This window comes from Argentina anserina, chromosome 1 (assembly GCF_933775445.1).
Source record: "Argentina anserina chromosome 1, drPotAnse1.1, whole genome shotgun sequence".
Classification (NCBI taxonomy): Eukaryota; Viridiplantae; Streptophyta; class Magnoliopsida; order Rosales; family Rosaceae; genus Argentina; species Argentina anserina.
Window position 1 is genome coordinate 5,887,825 of NC_065872.1, and position 21,279 is coordinate 5,909,103.

At 37.6% G+C, this 21,279-nt stretch overlaps 4 protein-coding genes across 5 annotated transcripts in view; 1 reads left to right on the top strand and 3 right to left on the bottom strand.

Moving 5' to 3' along the window:
* LOC126793106 (GATA transcription factor 5-like) overlaps positions 1-1,995 on the bottom strand; it is a 43,437-nt gene extending 41,442 nt beyond the window's left edge. Inside the window, exon 1 of the mRNA XM_050519551.1 lies at positions 1,986-1,995. The gene's annotated coding sequence lies outside the window, so the exon portion shown is untranslated. The remainder of the gene's footprint in view (positions 1-1,985) is intronic.
* Positions 1,996-5,682: 3,687 nt separating this feature from the next.
* Positions 5,683-7,764, bottom strand: LOC126804986 (agamous-like MADS-box protein TM6). Its single transcript, XM_050532069.1, has 8 exons — positions 7,577-7,764; positions 7,419-7,485; positions 7,250-7,311; positions 7,047-7,146; positions 6,639-6,680; positions 6,065-6,109; positions 5,799-5,949; positions 5,683-5,720 (listed from the first exon to the last, which is right to left on the bottom strand). The coding sequence occupies exons 1-8, from the start codon at positions 7,762-7,764 to the stop codon at positions 5,683-5,685; spliced, it is 693 nt and encodes a 230-aa protein (XP_050388026.1).
* A 3,630-nt stretch (positions 7,765-11,394) lies between these two features.
* On the top strand, positions 11,395-16,303 carry LOC126804985 (aldehyde dehydrogenase family 3 member F1). Its single transcript, XM_050532068.1, has 11 exons — positions 11,395-11,640; positions 13,002-13,467; positions 13,581-13,649; positions 13,753-13,849; positions 14,424-14,630; positions 14,722-14,846; positions 14,939-15,043; positions 15,132-15,304; positions 15,508-15,598; positions 15,680-15,829; positions 15,914-16,303. Exons 2-11 carry the CDS (start codon positions 13,270-13,272, stop codon positions 16,151-16,153), a joined length of 1,455 nt encoding a protein of 484 aa, XP_050388025.1. The 5' UTR covers positions 11,395-11,640; positions 13,002-13,269; the 3' UTR covers positions 16,154-16,303.
* Positions 16,304-18,977: 2,674 nt separating this feature from the next.
* On the bottom strand, positions 18,978-21,005 carry LOC126784153 (probable ubiquitin-conjugating enzyme E2 18). Of its 2 annotated transcripts, none has more exons than XM_050509649.1 (6): positions 20,902-21,005; positions 20,635-20,738; positions 20,395-20,497; positions 20,227-20,290; positions 19,534-19,622; positions 18,978-19,346 (listed from the first exon to the last, which is right to left on the bottom strand). In XM_050509649.1, exons 1-6 carry the CDS (start codon positions 20,929-20,931, stop codon positions 19,251-19,253), a joined length of 486 nt encoding a protein of 161 aa, XP_050365606.1. In that variant the 5' UTR covers positions 20,932-21,005; the 3' UTR covers positions 18,978-19,250. The 2 variants fall into 2 exon arrangements, with proteins under 2 accessions (XP_050365606.1, XP_050365598.1); XM_050509641.1 differs by having other exon boundaries at positions 20,899-20,975.
* Between the last annotated feature and the right edge of the window lie 274 nt (positions 21,006-21,279).

Below are 21,279 nucleotides of genomic sequence, written 5' to 3' on the forward strand. Positions count from 1 at the left end.
TTTATAATTCAACATTACATTAAATAGAAATGTAATAATCCTCACAAATTTTCACAAAAATCCACAAATAAATCCTCACCACAAGCTGGAAATAAATAACTTAGAGTTATCTGAGCGGCTGTCACTTCCCGCTAATCCACACATGCGGAGTTATCCTCTACACCATCGAATTGGTGCACCGGGATTGTAAACACAAACCCGGTAAGCTTTACAGCTCGTATGAGTAAAAACATCAAATACCACTTGCATATCAATATATGCGAAAATCCACAAATCAACAAATATAAATGCACTCATGAAAAATTAGACGGCCCATCTGGTTGTCTAATAATGTGAAAAATATATGAACTCATGAGAATTGGACAACCCCTCTGTTTACCCAAATACATTTATAATACGGGTACTCATGAGCGTTGGTACACCTATGTTACCCCTCAAGTAGTACACCGTCGATATTGGACAACCATCTGTCATCCAATACCAAAAATATATGGGTACTCATAAGCCGATAACTCATATGTTACCTCATATGCAGTACCCCGGCAGACAGACTAGAGCTCTAACTGTATCGTAACTTTCGCCCGGCCAAATGCTAGGTTCCGACATGCCAAACACGTCCGAAGACTGGTCCGAAGACATAAACACGTCCGAAGACAAAACTCGTCCGAAGACATCAAATCACGTCCGAAGACAAAACGTTTTAACAAACTCCATGTTAAAACCACATACAATAATCATCACTTCATATTGTACAATTAAAACGGCATGCTCAATATATAATCTCATCATCAAAATGAATATATTCACAACGAAATCATGACAGTAAATAATATAGCAAACTATATATATGTACTTATTTACCATTAATACGAATATATATATTCCACTATATCAAATACATGTCATATTTCATTCTTTAAACTTTTTCATAATCTTGAATCTCCGCAAGGGTAGATTCGTAAATAAGTGAGATTTTACTCACCTTATAATCTTGTGCGTAATTCCACAATTTCCGAAAGTAATTCATTTCCTTAAGTTATCGATCACCTTGAAAATATAAGAATAGAATTTAGAATCGTTACGTAAACCTTTAAATGCCGAAACATTAATAATATGTTACTGTTAAGCAATTTCTGGTTTTACGAATTTACTGTTCACGGAGTCACTATTCACATATTTACTATTCCCTTATTTCTATACAAATATACATAAATTACGTATGCATACTGTTTACGTATTTCTGTACGTATAAATACTATTCAAATGTAAATACTGTCTCAGTAAATAATAATTACTTAATTACCATTACTGAATTATTCAAATGTATAAATACTTTTTACATTTACTGAAAGTAATTTACATTTACATTTACCGTGTGTAAAATAATTTTACATTTACAGTACGTAAATCACCTTTTTACATTCACTGTCGTAAAAATAAAATTTTACAAATTTACTGTTTCAAAACAATGTTCACTCGCCACCTCCGACAGGCCAGGCGTGGTGCTCACGCGCCACTAACTGTGGCAACGCGTGGGGCCCACGCGCCGAGCCTAAGGTCGGCGCGTAGCACACCACCGCCGCCCCCAAACCCTTCACCTTCCTCCCCTCTTCCTTCCCACGGCCTCACGCCGCCCCTAGACCGCTCCACGCTCCCACACGCGCCGCCTAAGGTGGCGGTGTTCATTATTTCCTCCCCTCCTCCGATCTTACTCCGATCTCCTCCACAAACCATCAAAAACATCCAAAATGCACACAACAACAATCACAACATCATTTATAGTCGAAACCTCACCTATTTTTGGTCTTGGGAGCACATGAGCTCGTCGAAGAGCTCGGTCCAGGCGTGCAGGTTCGGTGAGGAGGCTTCATGGCGGCGAGCTGGCTAGCGTCTTGCTCGGTGGTGCGTCGCGTCGTGCTTGCGAAGTTGCTGGTGCCGCGGTGAGGAGCAAGTCCCTCGGAGGAGGGAGATCGGTGGTGAGAGCCGAGAGGGAGAGAGGAGAGCTCGGGTGAGAGGGAGGCTGTAATAACCCTATTTTTCAAACAATATTTTTGTTTGATATAAATTCTATGAAGTTGTGAAATGTAATTAGAATGAATGTGATCGGTTGCGACGTTGTGAAACGAGAAACGGAAACGTTTAATTAGAAAAACGTTACGTTTCCGCAACTTATATATCGACTTTTATTCCGTCGCTCGGTTGCGAAAACTTCCTTCACGAAAGTTGTAGAGCTCGTCGATACGAGTGCGTGGACATGTGACGCGTTCGAATCGGACGTCGGAGGTGAAAGTTATTAATGTCGGAAGTTAGTTTCCGATTTTGAAAAGAAGTATAAATATGATAATTGTGTGATTAGGGTTTCCATTTCAGGAAACCCTTCTCTCTCTCTTCTCTCAGCCCCCCTCTTTTTTCTTTCTCTCTTTTCTCTCTTCCTCCCCGAGCTCTCTCCCTCTTCCACTCGGCTTCACCACCGATCTCCCTCCTCAGGGAGACGTGGCCCTCACCGCGGGTCTAGGAGGTGTCGCACCACCCCGCACAGGCGACCCCGAGGTCGACGCTCTCTCTCACGCCACGCCGGAGCTCCACCAACGACGTTGATTTATGCAAATTTTCCTCCGCCGTACCCGAGCCATCTCCGGTAATTTTAAAGCACGATTGAGGTGAGGGTTAGCTTAATTAGGTTGTTGTGATGCCTTTTTGTTGTTTTGTGGTTGTTTGGTTTCGATTTGGAGGAGATTGGAGGAGAATGGATTTGGGGAAGATGCCGCCGCCTTAGGCGGCGCGTGGGGGAGCGTGGGAGGCGTAAGAGGTGGTCTGAGACCGTAGGAAGGAGGTGGAGGAGATGAGGGAGAGTTTTGGGGCGGCGGTGGCGTGCTACGCGCCGGTTTTGGGCTCGGCGCGTGGGCCCCACGCGCGGCCTGCCGGAGGGGGCGTGTGTACCCCACGCGCCGCCACGTGCGGCGGCATGAACAGTGTTTCCGGAAGGGTAATTTTGTAATTTATTTACGTACGGTAAATGTAAATGTAAATTTTATTTACGTACGGTAAATATAAATTTTATTTACATACGTTAAATGTAAATTTTATTTACGTACGGTAAATGTAAATAAATTACTTTTAGTAAAGGTAAAAAGTAATTTTAGAAGGGTAATTCAGTAATTATTATTTACTGAAACAGTGCGTACATTTAAATAGTATTTATACGTACAAGAATACGTAAACAGTATGTACTCGTACATCAATACGTATTGGATGTGTATTTGTACATTAATATATAAATGTGAATATTAACAGTGAACAGTAACACTGAATAGTGACAGTGAACAGTAAATTCGTAAAACCGAAAATTTCTGAACAGTAACCGATTATTACTGTTTCGGCATTTAAAGGTTTACGAAATGTTTCTAAATTTTTTTCTTATCTTTTCAAGGTGATCGATAAATCAAGGAAATGAATTATCTTCGGAAATTGTGGAATTACGCCGAGTCGATAAGGTGAGTAAAATCTCACTTACTTACGAATCTACCCTTGCGGTGATTCACAATTTTGCAAGAATTTTTAATATTGAATTACGACATGTATACAATATAGTGGATTGCATATATATTGTATAAATGGTAATAAGTACATATATATATAGTTTGCTATATTATATATTGTTATGAATTCATTGGAATTGGTCATTTCGAATGACGAGAATTAAATATTAAGCATGTGATTTAACTTGTACAATAATGAGTAGATTATTGTACGTGATTTTAACGTTGTGATTTGTTAAATCGTTTTTTCTTCGGGCGTGTTAAAGAAATATGACATGTATATAATAAAGTGGATTGTATATATATGGTATAAATGGTAAATATGTACTGTTAGGATTTCGTTTGTGAATTATGATAACAGTGGTAATGAGAATTATATATTGAGTACGTGATGAAATTTGTACAATAATAAGTAGATTATTGTACGTGCTTATGTCTTCGGACCAGTCTTCGGACGTGTGTGGCATGTCGGAACCTAGCCTTTGGCCGGGCGAAAGTTACGATACAGTTAGAGCTCTAGTCTGTCTGCCGGACATCGGGTAGCGAGGAGGTTGCCCGATGTTGGACATAGGGTAGCGAGGAGGTTGCCCTATGTCGGGCTTAGGGTAGCGAGGAGGTTGCCCTATGCCGGGCGTTGGGTGGCGAGGAGGTTACCCAGCGTCGGCGGTGTATTATATGAGGGGTAACATAGGCGTACCAACGCTCATTAGTACTCGTATTATAAATGCATTTGGGCAAACAGAGGGGTTGCCCAATTTCTCATGAGTATTTTCATTTTCATACTTTCGGGACAACCAGATGGGCCGTCCATTGACTCATGAGTGCATTTATATTTGTTAATTGTGGATTGACATATATATTGTTATGCGAGTTATATTTGTTTTATTTTACTCATACGAGCTGTAAAGCTTACCGGGTTTGTGTTGACAATCCTGGTGCACCAATTCGATGGTGTAGGGGATACTACTGCAAGTGTCGATTAGTGGGAATCGAAGGACATCTCTGGGGACTTGAAGTCGTTCATCATCCTGCTTGTGGTGAGGTTCTATTGTGGATTTGTGTGAGAACTTGTGAGGATTTATTTATGGTTTTGTGAGAAATTGTGAGGAATATTACATTTCCATTTTTATGTAATATGGATTATAAATTTGGGTTGTAATAATTTGTTTGTCTGAGTTGTATCATAAACTCAGTAATGATCCGCTGTGACAGTTCTTATGATTTCGATTTTTATTGAGATCGTTTGGCGTTTAACGACTTTGAAATTTTGAGTTTTTATGCTCGAAATTTTGAGGTCGTTACAGAGGCGGAGAGAGAAGAGAGAGAAAGGGTTTCCAATTATGGAAACCCTAATCTCAAAAATGCCCTTTTATACTCGTTTCTAAAATCGGAAACTAACTTCCGACGTTAATAACTTTCACATCCGACGTCCGATTCGAACACGTGACGTGTCCTCAATCTCGTATCGACGAGCTCTACAACTTCCATGAAGGAAGTTTTCACAAACGAGAGATGGAATAAAAGTCGACATTCACGTCGCGGAAACGTAACGTTTTTCTAAATAAACGTTCCGAGAACGTTTCCGTTCTTGTTTCATAATATCGCAAACAACCAATTTTCATTTTAAATGAATTTCACAACTTATAGAAATTAATCAAACCAAACATCGTTTCCGAAAAATCGGGTTATTACACAAAATAACTTAGCCTTCTCAAATAACTTAACTAGGGAAATACCCTAGCTAGCTTAGAGCCAATACGTACTATTAGCAAGAACAAAGACACCATGTAAAACACAACATCGTTATTGCATTAATTACCACCAGCCAATATACACGCATATATGTGGAGTACAATCATACAAAATAGAGAAGACAGGGGAAGATCATGCCTGATTCTAAAAGACATACTTTGATACATATATATAAAAGCCAGTGTCTCTCTCAGTTTAGCTTCTTTATAACATACATAGAATCGAATAGCCAGGAATATATCACAGTACTGCTTCATCAGACCGGCCGCGGGTTTCTAGTACATTAGTACTGAAATATAGATATCATCAGTTATAATTTGGCTTAATTAGTTTAAATACGTACCATGACTGTTCTCCTCTGGATCAATCGAGCAAGACGGATTGAGATCGATCATATATGGAGATGAGTAATGGAGGACATGAGTGAACCTCCACCATGTCCATTATCAAGGTTGTGGCTGCCGTGGTTAATAGGGTTGTGGAGAGGAGTAATGGAGACAATTGAACCTCCACCATGTCCTTGGTCAAGGTTGTGGTTGTTGTGCAGGCGATTGAAAAAATACAAGTTGGATGCTCCATTTGCCAATGCAACTGCAGATTCATAGTCTCCTTCATTTTCGACATACCCGTACTGCGGATCCTCATTAACGGGACCTCCCTGCACAATTGAAATTTCAAACGAACTATTCAAGAAACATGCAGAAATGTATACATGTATCGAGGAGTTGAGGTATTAGAAAGCATTTAGGAGTAGTTTAAGGAATGTTCTTTACATAGCCATGCAGCATATGACTGTGTCTCTCCTCCAAGCTCTTATTCTGCAGCAGTGGGAATATATAGTTACTGTATATTTCATATATACAATACTATAACACCAAGATATATATATATATATATATATATATATATATAACACATTTAAGTCGCGGAGGTCCGTATTTTAAGTTAATGTATGGATTTTCATTTTTTATTAACTTTTTGATTGAGTTTTCACATCTCCACCGTCTAATCCTTAGGTAATAACGTATAGATCATCTTTGTAAAATTTCAGCCAATTTGATAATCGTTACGGTATTTAACTAAGTTAAACCAATGAACAAATTAAATCTGCCGAATTTGAAACGTCCATGTGTATAATAGAAAAACTTAGTTATTACAAAATTGGCTGAAAATTTACAAAGGTGATTTATACGTTATTACCTAAGAACTAGACGGTGGAGATGTGAAAACTCGATCAAAAAGTTAACAAAAAATGAAAATCTGTAACTTAAGTTAAGATATAGAACTCCGCCCCTCGATAGTAATCACTTAATGATTAACTAAGAAGTTCCAGCTGAGTAATTATACCTTTTTCCTGGTAGTCTCTGCTTGAGTCTTCAGCACGTGGTACTTAATTTAACAACAAATGCCAATATCAAAACCGTCATATATTTGAATCATAGCTAGAAGAACTCAACTACAGAAATTAAACTGGTTGTACATATGTTATATGTAGCTCTGAATTGAAAGTGATCTGTTCTTATAGAGAGGATTTCCTAACTTCCTATTCAAGGCTATACACGGCCGGCTATTAGGATGAAGAACTAGTTTAATATGGAGTTATCCTTAAGAATTAAAATCAAACACCAACTGCAGCTTGAAATCTTAAATACAATTGAATTGGCAGATCCATAGATCTAGGCTTTATTTAACCTAGTCCGGAAAATAGAAAGAAAAAAAGTTGGAAAAAGAGATATAACGATAAGATCGGAGTACCTTTCTCTCACGTATGATTTGCACTGATTGGGACATCTTTTCCTCCAGATCTTGCAGCTCAGCATAGCTCAGACCATCTAGATCATGCCCCAGCCTCTGCCTATCAATCAATCAATTCCAAATGTAAGAAATAAAGTATATTTATAATTTTTTTCTGGAATTAGCTAGCTGCAGAGATGTGCTTGTATATCTAACTTAATAACCTGATGTCCCTCCTTAATTTATTGTTAACCTCCTTCAGTTTCCACAAGTTTTCTTTCATTGCCTGCATCCCTCCCAATTTCGTTAATTGATACAGAATAGAAACTCAAAAAAAGATCCATGTGAAGTAAAAAACTTGAGAGAGAGGGTCCTTTGTTTAATTTTGAGTACCTCGTAGTGGGAGCTCCATAGATCAATCTGTAAATTCTTCTGGTATTGATCTAACATCTTCTTGGTCCTGATATACATATCAGTTCTATGAAGTTAATCGAAAATTAAAAGTAAACAGAAAATTATAAATAACGATGAGAAATGATATATGGACGTACGTAGTGGTAGGGCTAATATACTCGTGGATTTTATCAGTGGAGGACTGCATGATGAGGGAGACCTGAGCGTCACAGAGAACCGTGAGCTCCTGAGCCTTCTTGAAGATCCCATTCCGTCGCTTGGAATAAGTCACCTGCCTGTTCGTCTGATTCTCGATCAGCTTGATCTCAATCTTCCCACGACCCATTTCAGAAACTCTCTGCTCTTCCTTCTTCTGCAACTTCTTCTTGCTTCTGCTTTGTTCTGGGTGGTTGTTGAGTGCAAGAAATGAACAATGGGAAAGGATATAAAGTCTTAAAGAGATGAGATTGTGGAGGTGGAGGGGTTTCTATATCAGGAAAGTGGGGGGAAAAGATGGGTTGTAGTGTAACTGAGAATGTCTGTAAGCTAAGGTTAGGTTATGTCAATTTTAAAGCTAAGAGCTATGTCAAGTCCAAGTTTAGGTTACTGCTGATAGCTTGCGATGCAGAGGGTACGTACTACGTACTGCTTGGCTAGTCACAAGTCAGCTCGATCTTGACCATGGCAGCACAACATCATGAAGACTGGTATATGTAGAGTTTCGTTTTGTTCTCGCGTGTTGGTTCATTTCATTGCGTGAATTAAGTTCTCAGGTCGGCTAATCAGCTAGCAACTGAGCTTAGGTCAAAAGTGGAAATATCATTTGCATTTCGTTTTAATTGAATCAATCCTAGCTACTCTTGAACGGTCAATTAACGCGCATTTTCTATGTACGTGGTGATCATGTTGCTAAGTAATGATAAGAACCCTAAGTTACATGTTGATATATATGATAAGAACAGGTAATGGCCTCTTCAAAGCCTTAATTTGTTGATGAAGATTCATTTCTTCCTATGGAAAATATAGGGTTTAGGCCTTTTGGGTTAGTGTAGCTTTGTATTTGTACACATTAAAAAGGAGATCTCATCTAATTTCCTACAAGCAAAGGATGCATTCTTTAACCAGACAAGCTAATGTTCTGTAAGATGCTTTGCATTTTTCATTTTCTTTGTAGTTGTTGATCTAAAATGTTTTTAAGTGACAGAGCTTATATCTGGAGAAAGAAAGAGTGATGCTACCATGCTATATTATAAAATTAGCAGCATGATCACCACGTACATAGCGGTCAAATAACGACCTCTCAAGTCTCTACTTGAACCAAATTAAACAGACCGGTTTCTTTCACTTGTTTTCAGTTTGTTCACTTCACTGGGTTCAACGGTTCATTGCTTGGTAATTAATCTATCGCTGCATGCATGTAAGTTTGATCGAAGCAAAGATTTGATGTACGTCATGGTATACATGGCTTGGTTCTATATGCAATGTAAGTTATGGTTCATAAGAAGAGTTCTGCGTCCTTCAATTGGCTCTGCCGCGGTACTCATTTGAGTGTGAAGATTTTGATTTGATTTGTCAGATTTGATGTATATGTTTAGATTTGACGGCAATAAGGTAGTCTATATATGGGTTAGGCAAACCATCATACTGATCATAGCATAGTCTAAAATAGTGGGCTAGATAATTAATAATCCCCCAAATTTCTGGGCTCAAAAGGCCGTTGGCTCCTTGGGCTCGATATACTAATTCAAAATGTGATACAGGTTTCTATTTTTTTATTTTTTTAGGAGAAAATGAAATTATAACGAAGCGCCTCTAATGAGTCCAACAGAGAAATATTTGAAAGAAGTTGGAACTCTGTGGTGCCAGGTTGCCAGCAAGTCGGGGAGGAAAATGTATGACACACAGAGTCAATGACATCCGCAATAAAGTTGGGTTTGGTGAAGTACTTGAATAAGTGACCAATGGGCGCACAATAGATTTTAGCTTGCATGTTCCCCATTGAACTCTACAAGAGCCAGTGACAGACGGGCATATTCTCCTCTTTAAGGCACATTTGAGGGCAGTTGAGGGAGATAGCGCGCTGCAAGCAGACCCTCTTTTAAGGCAATGTATGAGGTTGATTGATCTCAAAGAAACATGTTTTGACAATCAGCTAGAAGCCTACAAGTGTTTTTTTCCTTCGAAATTCTAGCTTTTTCATAAAAACCAGTTCACATTATTCTCACACAAAAAAAAAGATTGATAATCTATTCCCCTATAACATAGATTATCATCTTAAAATTATTGATGTACTAAGCTGTCACTTTAAACCGTGCATTTACTAAGTGAATAGTTATTCAGTGTTTCCAGGTGGCTAAAATTTTAAGAAAAATCAAGATAGTAAAGTTCATATATTTCTCCCAAATTTAAAATACAAAAACTTAAATTTGGCATCCCATTTGCAATCCATTTCGTGCATTCATGAAAATCCGAAGGACTCTACTCCCCTCTCATTTATATTATTTACTGTAGTACGGTACTAAGGTTAGTTGTAAGTTTATGACGAAACCGACTTCTCTCCTACCCCATTAATTGTTTTTGGGTGGACAAATACACAATGTTCATTGATCATGCCTAGCTATATTGTTAGAGTATCTCCAATAATGTTGGCAATTTTTTTTAAAATAGAGAAATAAATGTTAAAATTTCTAAAAATTTTATGCTCAAGCTCCAACAGTTTCTCTATTTTACATATATCTGCATTTATTACAAGTAAATAAAAATATTATATAATCTTTTTTTATAACTATAAATTATTTTATATATTTAATTTGCTAGTTTGAAATAAATGATTCAATTTTTTTATTATTTTGATTGGTTGTTATTAAAACTTAAGTTATTGGAGAAAGTGTAGCATTTAATGCTCTTGTTTATGTAAAAATTTACAGTAATATGCAAATTTGAAGAATTTCTCATTCTCTCTCATCTCTTTATTTATTTTGGAGAATGAAATGCATAATCTGTTGAAATAGAAAAAAAAACACAATATTCTCTAAAAGTTTGCTTTTTCTATAAAATGTCAAAATTGTTAGAGATGAGTTTACAATCTCATAAATATACCAAACATATAATGTTCATTTTCATCATACATGCACAATCGAGTGAAACGCCCAGTCTTCCAATAGAGCTTTTACGTACACTTGGCTCCTAACAATTTGGCGGTTGGATCATTATGCCTGATAAAAGAAAAGTAGGTTTCAACTTCGGAAAGAGATCGATGTTATAAATTTAGACCGATAAAATTCAAGGGATTGCAATGCATACCAATTTCATGTATTAAATGAAATAGCAAAAATTATCACTACTTCAAAACTAGACTATACGTCACTTATTTAAAAAAAAAACTATACATTTAAGATTTAGATATACACCCAACCACGGGGTGTGGTGTAGTGGTTTCTGAACGCGGCAACTCTTTGACCAGAGCTTAAACGTGACATTGGTTAGAGGTTCGATCGTTGGCGGAGACATTACACACCTCTTTATTTCTAACTGGGCCACAATATGGCCCTGAGTTGGGGCATTGAGGGCATTCTATGGCCAGTGCACCCGGTGAAATTCCGGGTTGGAATCATTTCACATGGGACCCGTAAGGAATTAGTCTCACACCGGAGGTATTACCTTCGGCCGTTGGGATACCCTGATGTCCGAATTCTAGACACTGGCCCCTCTGTTTTGGTATGTAACGGTGTACCACCCTAAAGCATTAAGGGGTTGTCCTCTGTTTGGTTTGTCTTCAGGTCCCACATAAAAAAATGTAAGGGAACTAGAAAAAAAAAAAGATATACATCCATATAGCTATACTAAATTGCCGCTTATTGAAGTTACACCTAGATCTATTTATTAAGAAGATTTTTTAAATTTTAAAAGTATATTTCAGACCTAGTTAACAGAACCTATATTTGCAATTATTTACTAAACATGCCACCAAGCCAAAATCAAAACCACAGTACTCCACGCGATTGAAGCTCTTATCCTTATTCGGTGATTGAACCGCGTTTCGCTCATTCATTTGTCAATTGATACGATGGAATCAATAGAGGGATTAGAGGGGTTTCAATTTCTGATTTGCAGCTTTAATTCCAATATCCGACGGGTTTTTTCTTGGCTATAAATGGATAGCTCAATCAGAGGGTGGTGGGTGGTGTTGCTTCATCGGCTTCTGTTGTTTCTACTCATTCCAGTTTGTCATTATTTCCATTGAACATGTATATCCATTATGTGTGCAACTGATTTCATATGGTTGTTTAACCATTGTGTTTGGATACTGGGTTGGGTAATTTATGTTCACATAGGTGTTTATTACCTGTGCATCAGGTTGTGATTGTCGAGTGGGTAGTGTTCCTGGCATGTGGGTGTAGAGGGAGTTGTTTCACCTGTGCGGTAGTAATGAGTTACCTGTTGGGTAGGGTGTGTTACCTATGTACAAGGGGCTTTCTGTGAGATAGGTAGGATTAGATAGTGAGTGTGGGTTTTCAAGGGTACGGGTAGGGTGTTCTACCTGTATGGGTGATAGTATCTACCTATTTGGTATGGAGTGTGGGGTTTGGACTTTGGAGGTTTTGATTTCTGGTTGGTTATGGTGCACGTTTTGCCTATGTGAAAGAGTATTTACCTGTGATGTAGGGTTAAATTGAATGCGTGAAATGCAGAACTTGACATTTTATAACAAATTGCTTACTGATTGTACCTCTTGTTGAATTGGACAGTAGAGTTTGTTTGGTTTGCAAATGTTTATTGAATATGTCTCAGAGTTCAGTCCAATTATGCAATGAACTTCTTTGTTGATAGTTTATGTTTGAGATTTAGGGATACCTCTTCTTAACTTACCATATGTTTCAACTTTCACGTACTAATTCATGCATGAACCTATTAACTTAATTGATTTCAAAATAGCATATTTTGTGGGTCAATGTCCCTAATTAGTTTTGGCGGACATCAATTCGTGCAATTAATTAGTTGTAGGATATTACTCCCAAAACGGACGTCATTAATCTTGGATTTTTATTAAAGAGTTGCATGAATATTCTAACAACCATATTTAGGGAGACAATTTCCTTTTTCAATTGGAAGGGTAAAAACGTGAACTCAAACAAATAATTTGAACTTTTCAATGATAGAAAAAAAAAACTCTATAAGGAAGGTTAATATATATTTTGGCTGTAGATTAAAAAAAAAGTGTGGGTTTATTTACAAATGGGGATTACCTTAGCTAGATGATAGAACAATCCCTTTAAATTTGTTCCCTGAAAATGTTCTTCAGGTGAGCAAGTTTTGTTATAAATTAGATTAGTTTCACAGAAGTTGTTGGTATATATGATAATACATTTTACAAAGAATTTCTGCCAATCTTATATGTTATTCTCGCCTAAACTATTACAAAATTGATCACACGATTGTTTCTGAAACGATACTTAGCATCTCTTTTGCGTAATACTTCAAATATGTCTATACAACAGTAGCAAGCATTCCCAAAACCTAGCTTCTCTCCACATCAGGTAAATTTTTTGTAAGTGATATCCAAACATGCTTGTGGTTTGACAGGCTGACATGGTGGTCACTTGAAAACTTCACGATGCTACTATCATAATGAGTAATTAGGTATACATGTGTCTAGCATGTGGTGATCGATCGACCAAGATTAGTTGGAGGCCTTCAATGTCATTCATATAGCTGGGGGAATCGATCTGTGTAGTATGCGTAAGCAATATATATATAACCATGGTAAAGCTGACAAGAGAGGCACACGAAAATTAGAAAGAGAGAAACAAACTTTAGCGCGCAGAGGGTAACCTGGAGTATTATAGAAGCAATGACAGATATAGCGGATGAAGAAGCAGTTGTGTGTGAGCTGAGGGAAACCTTCAAGAGTGGTAGAACCAGAAGTGTTGCATGGAGGAAAACCCAGCTGAATGCTCTTCTTGATCTCATCAGAGATAATGACGAAAAGATCCTTCAAGCACTCTATCAAGATCTTGGCAAGCACCCAACTGAAGGTTACAAGGATGAGGTAGCTAGCTTGGTGTTCTTAGTTTGTTACTTTGTTCTGAGCCTTGATCGAGTATATGCATATGTTCTGTGTTTTGCTGTTTCCTCATTGATTTTTTGTATAATTCATTGCAGGTCGGAGTTTTGGTGAAATCGATCAATCATTGTTTGGGCAACTTAGACAAATGGGTGGCACCTAAAAAGGTACTACTCCGGAAAAAGGCAAAAGAGGTTTAAAGGTTTTTCTGGTTGAAAGTTTTAATCTGGGACTTCTGTAATCTTTGTGAATTTTTGTGATTTTTGGCAGTGTAAATTACCTTTGGCTTTATTTCTGTCAAGAGCAGAGCTGGTGCCGGAACCACTCGGCGTGGTTCTCATCTTTGCATCTTGGAACTTCCCAATATGTGAGTCCAGTTATCTCCTTTACTATAAGCAGTGTAACTTATGCAACAGAATAGTTTAGTCTATTCTAACGAGTTCTGAAACACGCATAGATCTATGTTTGTTGTCTATGCTGATCTGTAGTTACCTTATTGAAAGGTGTGAAATCAGTTCATCTTTCTGAAACCCTCAAAATGCAGATTAACTGTTGTAGTTCTGCTAGTTCAGAAGCAAAGCTGTTATGATGTTCCGAAAAATTGACAAGTATCCAGCTGAATGAGCGAAATAGTTTTTACTTTTAGACTATGTTTGTTGATGGTTATTAAGAATCTAAGATTGTGAAAATGGAAAGTCTCTTCAAGATTTTGACTATTATAGATTCTCAAATCTCAACTTGTTATCAACATTAGGTTGCCTAGCCTGTAACTTTGTTATGCAGCAATATTAACTAAAATTGTAAAAGAGTGTAAATTAAATCAGTTCATCTCAGTGGTCTCAGCATAGTAATTTGCCTAATTCTCTAAACTGTACTCTTTATCAACAATAGGTAGTACACAGAAAGAAAAGTGGAAAACTAAATTTTTACTTACAATGCAGCTTTAGCTTTTGAACCTGTAATTGGAGCAATAGCTGCAGGTAACACAGTGGTATTAAAACCTTCAGACCAAGCACCGGCATGTTCTTCTTTAATTGCTAAAACAATCCCTCAATACATGGACCCTAAAGCCATTAGAATCATTGAGGGCGGAGCACAAATTAGTGAAAAACTCCTGCAGCACAAGTGGGATAAGATATTCTTTACTGGTACAGATCAAATTTCATAATTGTCTCAGATTTGATCTTGTAAAATGTGGCATAGAAATTTATATTGCTATGCTCATACTGGCTCTTTCAGGAAGTCCACAGGTAGGACGCATTGTCATGACTGCAGCTGCCAAGTATTTAACACCAGTTACACTTGAGCTGGGTGGAAAATGCCCTGTCATCCTTGATTCACTCTCCAATCCTTCAGATTTAAAGGTTTTGAGTTAGCTGCTTAGCTTAATGCCTGTTGGAATAAAGTTGCAATATATGAATGTTACTGAGTTTGCTATTGTTGTGTTGGCTTGAAGGTGGCAATCAAGAGAATCGCAAGTGGAAAATGGGGGCCTTGCAATGGGCAAGCATGTATAGGAATAGATTATATGCTTGTCGAGGAAAAATTGGCTCCTACTGTGGTAAGCATGGCCTTGAGTGATGTTCACTTTTAATAAATCTAAGGTCTAGTGCCTTTCTGATCATTAGGGTCCTAACCATGTCATTTAGATCGAACTGCTAAAGAAAACGATCAAGAAATTTTATACTGAAAGCCCAAAAGATGCAAACTGCATAGCCAGAATTGTAAATATGAAGCACTTTCAGAGATTGCAGAATCTCCTCAAAGATCCTCTTGTTGAAGCTTCCATTGTACATGGTGGCTCACTGGATGAACAAAAACTGTAAGTTCTCACTTCTGTTTAGCCAAACTTTTTGCATTGGTAGCGATAACTCCGAACCGAAGATGTTGAAGTTGTATAGTTCGGAAGCAAAGCTGTTATTTTGCTTTTCATAAAATACTTCGTATCCAGAGAATGCAGTTTTTACTTTTTAGTTCAAAACAAAGTTCACATGTATCCTTCTATTATTGGGGCCTAATTTTCAGGTTCATTGAGCCAATAATCTTGTTAGATCCGCCACTTGATGCTGCGATCATGAATGAAGAAATTTTTGGCCCTTTGCTTCCAATAATCACTGTGAGAATTATATATGTACTGCTTTTTGAGTGTCAACTTCTCTGAAAACATTGATCTGAAGAATGGCTTTAACTTCTGCAGTTGAAGAACATTCAAGAAAGCATTGGATTCATAAACGCGAGGCCCAAACCTCTGACCGTTTACGCCTTCACCAAAGATGAAAACTTCAAGAAGAAAATTATATCAGATACATCCTCCGGGGGTGTGACTTTCAATGATGTCTTGATTCAAGTACGTCAAAAGACTTGGAATTTTATTTGTCTTGGCTTAAATGTGGCAAACGATACTAACTTTGTTTAATATTTCTGTGTGCAGTTTGTCTGTGAGGGTATACCCTTTGGTGGTGTTGGCTCTAGTGGATTTGGGAGGTACCATGGGAAGTTTTCTGTTGATACTTTCAGCCACGAGAAAGCAGTTTTCCGAGGAGGCTTCTTCCCTGATTTTGAGGCTAGATATCCTCCTTGGAATAACTACAAAACGAAATTCATCAGACTAGCCTATGATATTGACTACCTTGGAGCAATTCTGCTTATGCTTGGACTTAAAAGGTATTAGTATTTGGATCTCAGTCACTCACAACCTGTGCTGTATGTGTTAAGACTGTTAGTGTTCAATATATGAACACATGATGACATATATGTAACCTATGCATAACCTATGAATCTTAAACTCTTTAATTTATCATCAATATCATCTGAGCTATGTAACTAATGATGTTCCTTCGATTTCTCTCTTGCATGAATGTATGATCATGCACAAAAAAGCGTAAGTTCAGAACACAAAAAGGAAGGGAAAACGTCTGGGAAGATCCTCATTAAGTTTTAAGCCTTTAAACTAAAATAAATATTTCAACTGGTTTTCCCCACAATCCAAAATTGCCTCTAAGGCCACCTCTGTTTCAAGACTAGAAGAACATAAAATATCCTAAAGAAAATGAACGGGAGAATCAAATTTTAGTAGGACTGAAAATTCAAAAGGCTTTTCCAAGGACTGGAAATTCACCAGGAACCATGGTAAACGAAGTATCAACAGCCTTCTCCACAGTGGCTTGTGGAACATCCTCAATGTCACAATTGGATCTGTTGCCGCCTTGCTGCTTCCGTGGCCCTTTGTATCTCTTATCTTTCCCTGCAGGCTGATGGTGCTGCTCTTCAAATTTGTTGCCGTGGCCGTTCTTCTTCATCATCTCATATTCTTCCAATGTGTATGTTGGTAACTTCTTCTCAACAGGAGCAGTTTCAGTAACATCAGAAGCAGCAACAGTTTCCTTGTTGGCTTGGATTTGTTGATCCTGGCCAGCTCCAGCCCTATTCTTTTGCATTCTCCGGCGTGCACTTCCATTGACATTTGGCTTTCTGGGCTTAACACCCTGGCTTCCATTCATGGATCTAACACTCTCCTGTAATTGCCTGATTCCCTCTTCCACATTGACCTTATTGTTCACAATGACTCCTTGATTCTTCTGATTGTTCCCAATTGCACCTTGATTCTTCTGAGTCTGACCATCAACACTACGAGGGCTCTTCTTGCTAGTTTGATACTTCACTTCTTGCCATCCCTCGGCATCCGGATCTGCCTCCTTAGTGTTGCTCCCTTGAGTTTGATCAACATCATTAAGAGTAGTACTACTTGAGACTGAAACAGAATCGGTACCTTTATGTTGGTTTTGGCCGCCTTTAGTGGACTTTGATTCCGCGGCTGAAGAAACGGGACGTCGACGCGGTCTCTGTTTCTTATGCTTTTTCTCCTTCTTCTTCTCTGCTGCTAGGAGCGAAGCCTCTTCTGCTTTCTCCTCTCCTACACCCCCGCTGACATGTTTATCAGCCAAAAGGCTGAAGGGGTTAGCTAATTGAACCATGATTTTGAGATTTCTTAGATGGAAAATTTGGTAGGGGTTTCAGCAACTCAAACTAGGTTTCTCATCAGAGGAGGGGAAAGAAGAAAAAGGCCTTCGGCCTTGGTTTCATGGCTGAAAACCCAAACTCCCGTATTAATAGTACGTGATACTTGCTCACCAAGGCAAAAAAAAATCCAGATTTATTAGGGATTTTGTTCTTGATTTGGTGATTCAGAATTTTCTAGAGACGTCTACCGGCTTCTTCAATATTTACTCAGAAAGAAAGTCAGTCATTCAGCGATTCAGCGTTTAACATGGTAACTCATGATTTCTTACCATGAGTTAGGAAAATCATTATGTATCAGTTTATTAACATGCTCCATTGCTTAATATATGATGTATTAATTCCAGACAGTACTTCATTATCGTAATGCTTTAGTGAGAACAGAAGCATATGCATTCATCGTGTGATTAACATTTCACAGATGTTACGTGCATGGCATGACCCATGACTGCATGAGATCATATATAATAAAAAACACATCAAATTTTGTGATATAGGGTTCATGAGATATTTGCTTAACTCCTTCTCAAATAAGCAGATATTGCTTAAGTGGACCTGGTAATATGACTTTTCCTTTTCCTGTTAGTTGGTTATAAATGAAGATTTCTTGGAGCTTATAATATGATATGAAATATTGGAGGAAACTAATAGAATCTCACATCATAAAAATATATACTTGATCACTTTCGGTATTTTATATAATTAAAATATTAAAACTAGTAACCTAGGACTTGTAAGATATTTCCGAGTCAAACAGCCAAACACTCTTTTAGTTTCTAATTTTAAAATACTTTGAAACTAGATTCTATTGTTTTAACCCCATGTTCCTCATAGGATAGCATAGACTCTTGCATCCATCAATGTAATCAAGCTTTATCTTACCGTGATGGACAAGATGAGGGTGCTGTAAAAAGTTCATTCTGTGAGCAAACCAAATAAACTCCCTCTTCTTGGGATAAGACTAGATTCCGTAATCTTAAAGATGGGCATCATCAAAAATCAATCTGCCGCTGTAACCTTTTGTTTCTTACCAATATAATTTTGATTCATTGATGAACTCTCCAAATATTAAGAGGACATCCGGCTCATTATGTAAACTTGGAATGATGCAAACATAATTACATTACAAAAAGTTGTATAAAAACATAAATCCGGAAGAGTTAAACTAATATGAGATCAACTGAAATAATTTTGAATTAATGTCATAAATTGGATGATTCTAGAACTAATATGATATTTTGATCATATAATAATTAATCAGTATTGTTTCTGATTCAACTATTTGCAAGTACAGTCACTTCCACGTCCATCTTCTAGTAATTGTTTAACCGGATCAGACAATCTAATCGGAAATTACAACCCTAACAAACAAACCATTAAAATCGATCAGCTAAAATTTTACCTAATACCTTGGTAAAACAAGATAGTAGACATATAAACCAACATGACTCCAACACGACTCCAGAAGTAGGGAGAACTGAGAGAAAGGACTTGAATTATGAACTCACACCAACATTTTCTGACCTCATTTGTTCCTTACAAATTGGTAGAAACAGAACTTGTTCCCTTTGCTTTACAAGTACCAGCCATAGAACTTATAAGAGAGTTATTGAGCAATTAGGGACAAATCCAGAAATTCATTTTTTTTTTGTAATGCTGCTTTCTTTTTTGCCTTCATTGTCCTCTGAACATGAAACCCAATTACTCTAATTTCTTGTACCGCTAATGATGGAACAGACTGCATGGCTATTTTACACCTTATCATCATGGAACCACCATCTCGTCTCTTTGGGAGATCTTCCATTTCTACAATTCTTTACATACCTGTCATTATCTTCTGGGCGTTGCTGCAGGTATAGAAGAAGAAGTATTCAGACACATATCCCAATAATATATATATATATATATTCCCATATTCATTACAAAGTACATAACAAAAATAAGGAAATTGCCCATATTTTAGAATTACTAGTTGAAACATAAAACTAGAAAGAACTGCAAGGACCAAAGACAGACAGAAGGTGGAATACAAACCTTCGCAGGCGAGCTTGATAGCATAGAGAGGATGCTAATACATACAGAACTCACAGTCATGGCTGGTGACCAAGAATCGTACAAAATATCTACAAAAAACATATCCAACAGTAAATCATATAATTGAGGGTAAAGTTCAACTGTTTATATTTACACATATCGCAACTAAAGATCAATAACTGGGACCAGTTACATTCATGTGAGTGAGACCTAAAACTGGTGTCCATTATATTAAAATCACTATTTATTTCAGTATACAAAGCCCCATATAACCAAAAGTGATAATCAACTCTTGTTAGGATTCCATAGGACTAGGCAATATCTGCGACCAAAACAAAGTATCACAACTTAGCAATTAGAGGTGAGTTAACTCTCAGTCTCTCCCTCTCCCTCCCTTTTTAACAATCTTGTCTTCGCAATAAATCAAAAAGTTTTATCATCTAAAACAATTTCACTTCTGCTAACAGGCAAGATTAACTATGTGTTTCTAACAGAGGAAATAAAAATATGTAGAATGAAAAAAGTTGTTAAGTCTCATTATGAGGTCGTGATTATTGCTTTCGAAACATGGGGGAACAAAGGAAACACTGGTATACAGAACTGGCTAATTACATTAGAATCAGATACTTGACACCACATAACAGATCAAAGTGTTAACAACAGTAACAGCTTAAACGAAACCCTTAAACTTACCTAAACAAATATGGCCATTGCTATAAATATGAGGATGCATCGGAGCTGGAGGCACAAAGATAACCTGTCCATCCAACCACAATATTTCAGATCAATACTTAAACACAAATACAACAAACAAAAGAAACAACAATACATATCGCAAACAAGCGATGAAATTGCACAAACCTGCGGTGCTTCCATTGGGTAATGCTCAGGGAAATCAACCTGAAGCTGATAGGTCTCATTCGAATAAAGAGTCCCCGGAGCTCCAGTCACTTCGATCACCCACCTGTAGATCACCAAATTCCACAACACAGTGATTGAATTGCACAATCAAACCAAAATAAAGCAGCAATTACAGTTAAACATCTCAACCAAAAAAAAATCGAAATTGTGAATAAAAAAAGAGAGTGAAAGAGAAGAGACCTCTGGAGATTGTCAGTGACTTTGTGTTTGAAACCGACGGGAGGATTGACCTGCCACTCCAGGAGCTCCTTCTGGAGGCGATTGCATGCAATCTTACTCAGAATCTGAAACAATCGCAAATCAATATCGAATTCAACAACAGATTTCATGATTTTCGACCGAGAAAGAAGAAGAAGAAGAAGAAGAAGAAGAAGAAGAAGAAGAAGAAGAAGAAGAAGAAGAAGAAGAAATTGATGTGAATTAAAATTGGGGGTGAAAAGCAACGACCTTGCGGGAGGAGGCGGAGGAGCTGGTCATGGCGGAGAGAGAGTTGACGAGGAGGAACAAAGAAGGAGGAGGGGTTTCACAACTGCTCTGTGCTCTCCAGCATATCCAATTTGTTCTTATTTATATTTTTCTTATTGGGATCTCTTTAATTCTTAATAATATTGATCTTATCTTTGACAATGTGGTTTTTCCTGGTGACTAGGCAAAGCACCTTGTTCCAACGACGCCGTTCCAGCCTCCTCTCTTCACCTTTTCTTGTGTTGAAGACTTGGGATATCATCGAAATACACTACCACAAATCGATATCGTAGATTTGTAAATTGATCTTAGTTATTTTTGTAACTTGTTTATCCAATCTTAAATTCTCCCAACAAATCT